This window comes from Halyomorpha halys, unplaced genomic scaffold (genome assembly GCF_000696795.3).
Source record: "Halyomorpha halys isolate HHAL.00 unplaced genomic scaffold, Hhal_1.1 Scaffold1782.1, whole genome shotgun sequence".
In the NCBI taxonomy this organism is placed as follows: Eukaryota; Metazoa; Arthropoda; class Insecta; order Hemiptera; family Pentatomidae; genus Halyomorpha; species Halyomorpha halys.
This window is the reverse complement of record NW_027106235.1, coordinates 129,738-141,219: the sequence shown is the minus strand read 5'-3', so window position 1 is coordinate 141,219 and position 11,482 is coordinate 129,738. Positions and strand designations below refer to the sequence as shown.

The 11,482-nt window shown below is 29.5% G+C and overlaps 1 protein-coding gene across 6 annotated transcripts in view; it reads left to right on the top strand.

Moving 5' to 3' along the window:
- Positions 1-308: 308 nt before the first annotated feature.
- Positions 309-11,482, top strand: part of LOC106690629 (U2 small nuclear ribonucleoprotein auxiliary factor 35 kDa subunit-related protein 2) — a 16,477-nt gene continuing 5,303 nt past the window's right edge. Inside the window, exons 1-7 of one of the 6 annotated variants that reach the window (XM_014436130.3) lie at positions 309-611; positions 2,995-3,086; positions 6,077-6,240; positions 7,927-8,022; positions 9,387-9,541; positions 9,692-9,835; positions 11,072-11,298. In XM_014436130.3, coding sequence (XP_014291616.1) covers positions 574-611; positions 2,995-3,086; positions 6,077-6,240; positions 7,927-8,022; positions 9,387-9,541; positions 9,692-9,835; positions 11,072-11,298 — 916 coding nt within the window. In that variant the 5' untranslated portion in view covers positions 309-573. The other 5 variants (XM_014436129.1, XM_014436131.3, XM_014436132.1 and 2 more) reach the window with 5 other exon arrangements.

Sequence of the window (11,482 nt, the reverse complement as noted above, 5' to 3'; positions counted from 1 at the left end):
TTTAAAATTTTAAAAAAAATAATCTAATTCAATGCACGCATCACACAACTTTCACATATACTATATCATATAATCATATAATATAATATAATCACTTTTGTAGCTTATTCGCTAGATTTAATTGACTACTAGGCCAGCGGCGTTTTATTTGGAACACTGCCTTTGAATTTTTTTTACGGCTCCAAACGTATAAGGAGTGCTTGTTCTTCCAGTGACTGAAAAGGAACTTCTCTGCTAAAGCTAGTTGGGTTTGAGTGTAAATAGGGCAATTAAAAATTACATGTCTTACATATTCCACAGACCAATTTAGAATGAACTCAGCTTGGCTATATTGCCATGCACTGTAAAAAGATTTGAAATTCAATGATCTATCTGAAGCCATTATTTTTTTATTCATTTCCGGACATCTGGGTGGAACTCGGGAGTCAGGACTTCCAGTTACGCAAGTACCCCACATCTTCTGCTATTCAGAAAAGAGAATGTCCTCAAATCTTCCATAAGTATTTTAAGACTTTTAGAACTTAGTGGGAGTTTTGGCTTTCATGAAGTAAGAAATTTGTTTACGGCGATTAAATGAAAGATCTCTTTGCCTGCGTCTGTCTTGAAGATCGGTACCTTATTATTTATCATTGTTATTTTAATTCAGTGAAATGAGAACAGATCTTGTGATGTATGTACAGAAAAACCATATGTATATGTAAGAAATTAACGATAACTTTTAAATTTCTAGCTATGCCGGTGTTAGCTTATTGTAGGGCGGCTAAATAACCGTTGGGAGGTTATATTTTGTAGATTAATGAACCTGTCATTTGTTGGTTTTTGGTAGTTTTACTATCAAAATATTCTCAAGTTTTGATTCAATTCATTAGTAATTTATTTTATATGTGTATGTTCCTATATAAATATTTTCATGTTTATATTATACCAAAGTAGAAAATCTCAGTTAAAAACTGATTAGATACGAAATGTGGTTAGTTTATTCTCCTAAATATTTTATTTATGAAAATACTTGACATCTATTGATAATGGGCAGGTACGTATTACACTGAATTCATTAGTTTGTTAAATATGTTATTATTTTAACTGTGGATGTTGGACAGTACATTGAATCCATCCTAGTGCATTAAGGAACAGGAATTCCTTCTTTACCATGTTATTCTCATGTTTTCATTTATTCTCATTTCTTAAATATATGATATGATATGCAATGAGAGTATGTATTACAATTTTAAAATATTATTGTTTTTGGAGGGTAGTCCTGTAGTAATTATTAGTTCTCGCAATTTGTATTTCTACAATTATTCTACTAAGAAAAAAGTACTATTACTTTTTTTGAACTTATTGTTCCAGTTTCTGAAATATAGCCTCATTAACTCAACATTTTCTGATTGTAATCTAGGCTAGAAACAAACGCTTTAATTTATGTAAAATATGTTGACAACAATGACAGTAACATTAGCATGTGTTGTAATTCAGGTTTTAGTTTCTGTTTAATTAATTGTTTGTTTGTGTTGGGGGACTGTTGTTTAAGTTAAGGTATATAGTTTTTATTGTCAGATGGCAAATTAATGTGAGTTTAAATCATTTTTAGTTGAACGTATTCATTTATCATAAAAACATTAAGCTTGTAGCTTACATTTTGAGTATCATATTTTATGATTTGCATTGAATTATTTGAAATTAGATCCTAAACACTCCTTCACTATGACAGGTGGGTGTGTACTCACCTATATACAATGAGAAAACAGTGACTATTGTTTTTGTTAATAACCTGAGACCATTAAGAGTCTAGCATTTTGGCCCTGAACTCAACTGAATAGGATCTGTTGATCTCTTGAGCAAGCAGAAGTCAGCAGCTGTCATCCAATGAAAGCAGTTTTAATAATAACTTACTTCTATTGATCATTGAGTAAAAGTGAGTACACATCCACCTGCCACTGTGGAGTAGTGCTTGGGAACTGTTTTGTTATTACGCCTTAACCTTACACAATACTGAATAGTTTCTTGTGTGGCTAATGAAGTGTCTATTGAATTTTGTATGGTTTTTTGTCACTTAGGATTTTGATAAACACCTTTTAACTTACAGATCTTGTATCTCATTTAACATTAATACTTCTGAGATACATCATTTTATAGCACATAATTATTACTTCTATTCTTACTTTATTAGTATATATATTTTTAATGGTTTGATGTGTGAATAAAATCATTTTAGCTATTAATAGATAGATAAAAGTAAATAACGGATAAAAGATAAAATCCCATAGATGGATAATTAAGTCTGTGAAAAAGGGACATGACAGGTTGGGATGTAGGTCCCATAGCGGCTGGTACGGAACGTTGTGGGTTCAATTCCTAGCTGGGACAGTTAGTATATATTTTTCGGCAGCCCCGAGAATTCAATCTTGAAACTCCCACCGTAGTTAGTACATGGCAGCAATTCTGGTAACTGCCAGGGGTTGGCAAAAAGGACTATTGGCCCAATAGTTTCCTCCACTAGATACTAATACCAAGTCTGTGATAATATGTTTAAAAATATAGGGATACTCGAATATTCTGTATCAGGATTCAAATGATACTGATACTCATAATGAGGTGTTTATTGTTTACCTTAGATTCAATATTTCTGCCAATACTAAATTGCTGGAGTATCTGTTAGAAAATCCAAGAATATTCCTCCTCTACTAGATGAAAACAAATTACTTGTAATGGCGTAAATTTCTCTAACCTTTCAAAGACAGTAATGTGGCTCCTGTCATTTGTATCATTATGGGTATCTGGCTGAGTTCCTTTTACCTGCATGAACTCCTTGAATCAAATACCTTTTAGTGTCTGTTATATAGTATCTGATTGGTACAATCTTACCGATCTCTAGAAAAATGTGTTTTGAGAGTACCCCAGTGATAGGTTTTTTTTTTTATAAAAGAAATAAGAGAGACAAATTATGATGATTTTTATACTGATTCTAATTTTTGTCATTTTTTATTGTTACAGACATAAGGAATGGAGAAAAGTAGCCAAAAAGATGAGAAGAAAGAAAATAAGGTCAGGATTAGCCCAGCAAAGAGATGAATTAGAAATGGAAGGTAATTATGGAAAAATTTTCTCTATTAAAATTATTAATCTTTTTTCTTGCAGACAGTTTGCAAGTATCATTCTAACACAGTGGCTATTAGTGTTCTCATTTATAATTTTCTATTCACTCCTATTGAAGTATTGGACAGGTTTGAGTGAATTTTATTCTCCCAAATATAGCTGCAATCATTCTTGCCTCTTAACAATTTTTGCTTGGCCAACCACTGGAACTCTTCTTCACTGCTGATCTATGCCATATTTATTGTGGTCTTCCTCTTCTTAAATTTATAAAAGTGATGGTATTGGTGACAGCTGAAAATGTAAATTGAACTAATTTGGGTGCACTGGCAGATAGTTGCTGTAAAGTCAAGGTACAATGTGTACAGTCAGGAATTTCATGGACAGCCTAAGGCAAGAAGCTTTGTCTTTATCCTCAACTCTTTTTGACCTAACACTGCAATATATAGCATTTGGATGAGCCCTGTGGAAATGACAGTGTATGTATTGTCCTCTAGAAATACACCAGGAAGAATGAAATAAATTGCCAATTTTAGAAGTCAAACTTTCAAGATCTCAGCTAATTTATCCTTTGAAGAAGATCTAGAAAGTCATTATTGAGTTACTGAAAAAAATCAGACTAATTATTTTAGAAAATGATCTAATAATTAGAGAGCTATTGAAATACGAAGTGAAGGGAGACATCAGTCTTATGGAACTCTAAAAATTAGATCCATCATATATTAACAGTGGCATTGAAAGCAAATAATATTAAAATTATAAAATATTGTAATAATTTTATAATTATTGAAAATAAAAATAAAATAATCTTAATCGATTTTTAAACCTTTTTCAAATATAAAAAATAATTGGGTTCTAATTTAAGAACTTTGCTACATAATGAATAATATAATTTTATTATATAAAAAGACTCTTAATCTCAGGGCGTGTAGTTGCTAGGCAATCAGAATACTAACACTTTTACTATTAACTTAATTAAATTAATATCTCTGTTACAATTGTATTTAAATTTTGTTATAACCAAACTAACCAAGTTCACAATCTTCTTTATGATGATTCTTGGTATCTTCTTTTTTCTTATGTTGTTGTCCTCGCGTCCAAAATGGCTTCCTTCTTGACAGAAATTGATGAGGATCTCCTCATCCTGAAGACATTATTTCTCTTCGGTGCCCCAGACACGAATGTCCTCTTCTCAAAACGAAAACCTGCCTTGAGGTTACATGTAAACATCGATTGTCCCAGTTAGGGATTTTTCCAAATGATTTATTTTCTGAATATTATTCATTTGCACTATTCCTTGATTTCTATTTTTCCTTTAATTTACTGTATTTTCAATTATGATGGGAAGAGTTAAAATAGTTTTTTATGATATTTGAATCTGCTCAACATGGCCTTGATTCAACATACCGCCATCTTGGTTTTTTGTATCACGAAGTTATTATAAACAATGAAACTTGGTTAGCTTGCTTTTTGGATAAACAAAACAAATGAATATTAAAATGATACATAAAATAAAACATATTAAAAACCCTTTACACATCAAAATATACTAATTACACAAAAAGAGCATATTACAATATGTTCACAGAATTTTCAATATTTTGTTAGGCATGTACCAATACTCTAATCTCAAAAATTATTATTCCCCCAAAATCATGTGAGAGATAATACACTGCACCTTAGGATACCAGAAAGTCCTGGCAATACACTATTTTTTTTCTTATTTTTATCCATGGCTATAGTTAAAGAAATTTTTTCAAAACATAAAAGTGTTCTTACTCATGTGTACATCACAATATGTTTTAATAATTTATTGTAGAACTGAAGTTTTCAGATTCCAAACTCACTTAAAAATCTCTGAAAATAATTAAAAACAAACAACTCATTTAATAAAATTAAAAATATCTACTATAAAAGCATACAGTTGAATGCTTGAAAAATGACAAAGAATGGTATATCAGTAGATGTTTGAAGATATAAGGAGTGTTTGGACACGCTGTTAGATTGTTCAAATTTCTCTCCTGAATTTATTGAAAAATGTTTTATTAATAAGGGTTGCACAAGAAGGATTTGTATCCTTTCTCCAATAATATATTTTTTATAAAATCTCAAATAATTTTATTTGGTCTTTTGTTATATTATAATAATTTTATTATTTAATCTTCCTTTTCAACTAATCATATCTTATGGAAAACTACTTGTTTCAGTCAACTGTTCGGAACAATTTTGTGAAAAAATTTTTTACATTATTTCTAGATTATTTAATAATTTTACTGAGTATGTTACCAAAGGCATACTTTAATGGAGTGGTTTTTAAGAAGCAAAAGTTAATTTTTTTTTCAAAAAAATTACAATTTCTCAATAGTTTCAATTATAATCATCCATCAATAAAAATCATCCATAATTTTTTTTCAATTAAACACATTAAATAAGTACAAACCTGTACCAATATTATTTTAGTATCCACTCTTCTGATAAGTTAATGAAAAAAAAAGGAAAAAACTATTAACACATTGACTGCCAACTGCGAGTTATCTTGTAGTTGGCGTTATTGCCTCAGACCCTAACTATGAGATAACTCATAGTTTGCTTACTTGGCCAAACTTAAATTGGCTTCCTAGACCGAAATATTGAAAAGTACTGTGGCAGTCAACGTGTTAAGAGAAAATGTTTAAAAATTCTCACCTATTATTCTCACTAAAGAATCCTTTTATTTGGCATATGCAAACAATGCATCTCTTGACACAGATGTTCCTTATCCAATTCCTCATCCAATATTTCTTTTAAACATAGTAATCATGTCTTTTATGATACTTTGAATGGTTATTGAGGTGTTAATGAGTAACTTCCCATAAGTGGAGGAGGGGATGGCCATATTCACTTAGCCCAGTTATATATGTTATTCACCAATGCATACAATGTCCACTTTTATCGATAACTTGTAACAAACTTCTTAAATGCATTATTTTTATTTATATTACAGAAGAAGAAAAAAGAAAAATGTCTCCAACTTACGAGAAACTAATTGCTGAACAAAAATCCCTGATGATCGCTGCGGAAGAAGCTGAAATGAAAGAGTTAGAAGAAAAGTTGAGGAAATGGCAAGAAGAGGAAGAACGTGTTCGAGAAGAAACTGTACTTAGAGAAGTAGGTTATGTTTATCTTGATGTTTTGTATATTTGTATAGTGATATTATTGAAAGAGCAATCTACTTGGATGGTTTCGCCTGATTCCTTTCAATTTTTCCACTACTTCTGATTTATACCCAATTAATGTTAGGCAATCAGTTAAGAGAGCTGAACATTGGGTCTAAATAGACTCATTACAATTTTAATTTTGGATATTTACTTATATTTCTTTTAAAAAAATATATAAATAACTGACTTCAATTTATATGCTAACAACAACATTATTATGAATTCATATTATTTGTAAAGTAAAAATTAAATAAGAAATAGAGGAAACATGTTTAACAAAATAAAAATCAATAACTTTACAATATTTAATATTTGTGTTGCTGTCTTTTTTTCTCAGAATCTCTTTTAAATGATTGTCCATGGTTTCTACAAGTTTTGTCATTTTGGCTTAATACTATTCCATTCTGAAGTAAGCGTATGCTTAAGTTAATTTTTTCTTAGTATTGTTTTTTATGATTCTTCCCCCTGATTTGATCCCATAAATGTCCAGGTCTGGAGACTGAGATGGTGTTTGAAAATGTTTTGTGATGTAAGTGAGTCACTCCTAAACCTTAGTAGTAATGTGATTTTGTCTATTTTCTTATTAAAACCAGAATGACCTCTTAAACACGTTTACAGATACTCAACCATAAATGTCATATTGAAATATCCAAATTGACATACTGATCCATTTTCTGGTCAATAAATACCTAGTCACTAAATCCAGAAGCGCTTATATATCCCCAAACTAGAATGTTTTCCTTACTATATTTGACAGTCTTCATTAAAATTTTTGGCTTTTAAATGTTCTCCAAGCTTTCCCCTCATACTGACTCTTACTTCCAAAAGGTTTCTTCCTTAATTCAAGGAAGATCAAGTGGCCCATACATCTGAAATAAAACCATTAAATTTTGATAAAAGGAAGATAGTCCGGGTGCGGTCAAATAGTTTAATCACAAGTTTGAGTTTTTCTTTGACCATGTCCGAACCATCTTCCTTTTATTATTACAAACCGTCAATCAGCTATCTTCCATTAAATTTTGATTTGTCACTAATTATAATTAAACAAAAAATGTTCAGAGCTTATCAAAATAAGTTTTAGCAAATTCCAGTCTTTTGTTTTCCAGGTTTCCTTTGTTTATTATGCCCTTTTTTTCTTGGTACTGTCCTATAATACTTTGAATATAGTTTCTTGGGAGGCCTGACCGAGTTCTATTCCTCAAATCATTATTTTCTTATTTTTGATTAATAACATGTTTAGTTTATCATATTGTTACCTGCTCACAATTTTCCTATTTCTGGCCCAGTAATCTTCTTTCAATTGAACTATTAATGTTTGAATATCTTTGGAGACTTAAATTGATCAAATTTAGTAACAATCTTTAACTATCACTGAATACCTTAAAATGGAAATAAATAAATAAATATGTAAGCTGTATAGGGGTATTTCCAGTGAAAAGTGAAAATATTTACATTTTTTTGTATGGAGACTATTTTTACCTTTGATTTGGCAGTTGTTTGTTCATATTTTTTCCTTTCAACTTAGGGTGTATGAAATATGTTTTGACCCAGTATGGTATTATAAAACATAAAATATTAATTTATTATTCATTTGCTAGTTGTTTTATTATTGCTTACCATGACTTTAAAATTCCAGGCCTTGCTAAAAGAACTAGAAGAAAAAAATGAAAAGGCAAGAATTGAAAAAATTGAAGCAGAAAAGCAACTAATAGAAGAAGAAGTGGAAAAAAAGGTTTATTTTGTCATTGTAATTTTTCTTTGTAGTACAATCAACGTTATTGTAGTGATTATGAATTTGTATCAACAAGAAAGTGCTGATGTTTTTTGTGGCGACCAAACCTGAAAAGAAATGTGATAAAATTTTGAGTTATTTTTCATTATTAATATTTAAAATTGACTAATGCTATCCAAATTAAAAATTAAATTTTGTCCATTAATTGTTTGCTTGCTGGTGAACTATTTAAGCAACTGTGATGCTCCTTATCAGAATGGCTTGAGTGGTTGTCATTATTCTTTTTATTGAAGTCATTAACACCTACTCCAACTTCCATTGAAAGTAAAGTTGAGTCTCAATTACCTGAGTTAATGTGGACCATAACTATCTTAAATTAGATTAAAACAAATTCTTGGATAGCACAGATAAATATTTATAGAGAATCAGGAAAATAGAATATAAAATTATACAAACAGCATTATCAGTTTATTTTCATACTTAATACAACAGGATGACAATAAAATATTGCAGCGTAGATATAATAGCATTTAAAATTCAAAACGATCAAACATTTTTGAAAAAGTACTTTGCCATACATGCCTAGTTGAATTAAATACCAGGTGCATAGTGGAGTGTTAACTCTTACAATGTTATTGTAATGAATTATGAAATAAAATTCCACTTTTATTTCAATCACATGGATGCTTGGCAGTGAGTTAATACTTTTCTGCAGATAATTTTATCTTTAAAAATCACCTTTCCTTTTAAAGTTTATCAATAATGAGTATCAACTTTGTTCCTGCCAAGAATGCTATGGTTTAACAAAATATAACTCGTTACAAAAATACTCTAATTTAAATTTAAAACTATTAAAATAGTTTTTCAGATATAGCATTCACCATCTATAGTGGTTACTTCACCACCTCTCAAAACACGTCTATTCTGCTCAAGAACTGGAGAGAAAAAGGATTTCTTTCGCTGACATAAGCACAGCCAAAGGCTTAGGCCAACTAAATAATCACATTAAAAATCTTTTTCCATTTTTATCGATAATTCGCTACAATTATACTTTTAAAAACAAGTATTAGACACTTTTTGAGTTTTTACTATCCAAAGTCAGCTTGTAGATATAAAAGTTTTACAAGCTCCGGCAGCCGACATATATTATCGATAAATAATAAATTATCCAGAGAAGGCCATTCCTCTAATGACTCCGAGAATAGCATCTTTCAAATACTAAACAATTTACAACCTAAAAACAATTTTTCCTCGGATGTAAAATATCATGATACTGTATTGTTTAAAGTATTTTCATGGTTTTATTTTATTATTAACTTAGTATGTCTTTTTTCAAAAAAAGTTTATTTACATTTGTATTTTAGAAGAGGATTACGGATGCTTTGCAACATTTCGCCTCTGGTATAATTGATGTTCTCCCCGATGACATGCTTGTTCCATTAGAAACTCAACCTGGAAAAGAAAAATGTCAATTTTTTCATAAGGTTGCTGCTTGCAAATTTTGGGATGCATGCTCAAGGTAATTTAATCTAATTATATAACCTTGAGTTTATTTGTGATTAGAATTAAAATATATGTATTTTTCTTATGACGAAAGAAATATATATATATTGGCATTATTTAAATGATGATTAAATCAAGGTAAAAATTATTTTGTGATTACTTTTAGAAACCACGTAAGACCTGCTGTTAGTAAAGTTCTTCTCTTTCCTGGATTTTATACACATTTTTCAATGTCTGTGCTTGTACAATCTGAATATGACACTGACATGTCTTTAGAATTTGATGAAAAGGAAACCTATTCACATTTTGTGTAAGTAATAGATGATTTAATTTAATTTTATTTATCGTTATAGGCATTAATATCCTTACAAACTGTACCCCAGTTATGGGAGAGTCAAGGTCTGGCCATACAGGTAGATGCTCCTGTAAATAGCATGATAAACAAAAACTAGTTTAGTTGGTAATGCTAATTTCAACTGGTCCTAAGATTTTCAGCTTAGAATTTATTTACTTATTCCCCAACTATGGCATTGCTTCAGTATGATAAGTTACTCAGTTGCTGGTTTAGGAAGTGAACAGCTCAATAAATTTCAGTTTTAATCGCTGAATGATTCTTTGGCTTTGTTCCTAAATGAAAGCCCTTCAATGTGAGCTGAAATATTGACTGTTGATAAATAGGTTTTGTATTATTGTATTATTTGAGTTGCTTTTAGACCAAACTCAGATTATCTTACTTTTATTAATTACTGATGATAAATCTATCTTCCAATATTATTTTTTAAGTATTATAAACTTCTTGTTGGTTTCATGTCGTATAGCATATGTAAAAGTTTGTGATCATATCTAATATGATATAAATTACCAATACTGAAAAATTAAAAATGTTGTAGTTGAAAACGGTTGTAGTTACGGTGTTATTCTTTTTTTTTGTATGGGAAGACAAATTTTTAATGTCATGGATGTAGTAATATTTTATTAAATTTTAGAAAATATTTTGAATTGTCTATCAGATGAGCTTTACCATTAATCATTACTTTTACTGAATTTCTCAGAATAATTTATTAGTAGAGATAGTTTATAATATTTTCGAGGGTACTAATGCAAAATTTATAATAAAAATTAAATGATAGCACATGCATATTTCAAGCTATTAACATCTTTTTTCCTAACAATTTATTATAAGATGTGTTTTTTTACATTTATATATTTCTCTATTAATAGAATTAAAAAGAATATATATTTTTATTGATGGAGTGGTTAAAATAATCTGCCCTATGCTCTAAAGATGATGTGATAGTAATTGCAGAGTTTTGATTAAATTTTAGCTTTAGTACATCCTTGTAAGGCTTGGTTTATGAAAATCTTCAGAAAGTTTTTGCTTGAAATTAATAAAAAATATTTGTGGACACTGTCTAAGCCAGTATTTGCAAGTATCTTTATATATATAAATTTATCATGCATCTCATAAGCTTCAGTTTAGAATATCCTTTTCAGGTGAAATTCAATATATATATATTTTGGTTTATTGATGATAAATAATTTTTAGAGAGTTTTACCAAGATATAAGAAGTGAATTTGAAAATTATGGCCGTCTTACGAATTTGTTGGTATGCTGTAATCGTGAACTTCATTTAAGAGGAAATGTTTATGTCGCTTATGCTACAGAAAGGGAGGCAATGACTGCATTTTTAAAGTTCAATGGAAGGTACTATGCTGGGAGAGTAATATCCTGCCTCTTTGTGAATATACCATCATGGAAAAGTGCTGTTTGTGGTAAGAAAATAAAAGATATATTTTTTAAAATATTTTTTTATTTTAATTATTTATTGATATTTACAACTGTATAAAAAAATACAACCAGTAAATTTGATCATAATGATATGATACAGGATGTAGAGAAACTACCCAGTAGTAGAACTCTAAAACAGTTTACAATATAAGGTCACGAGGCCATCTT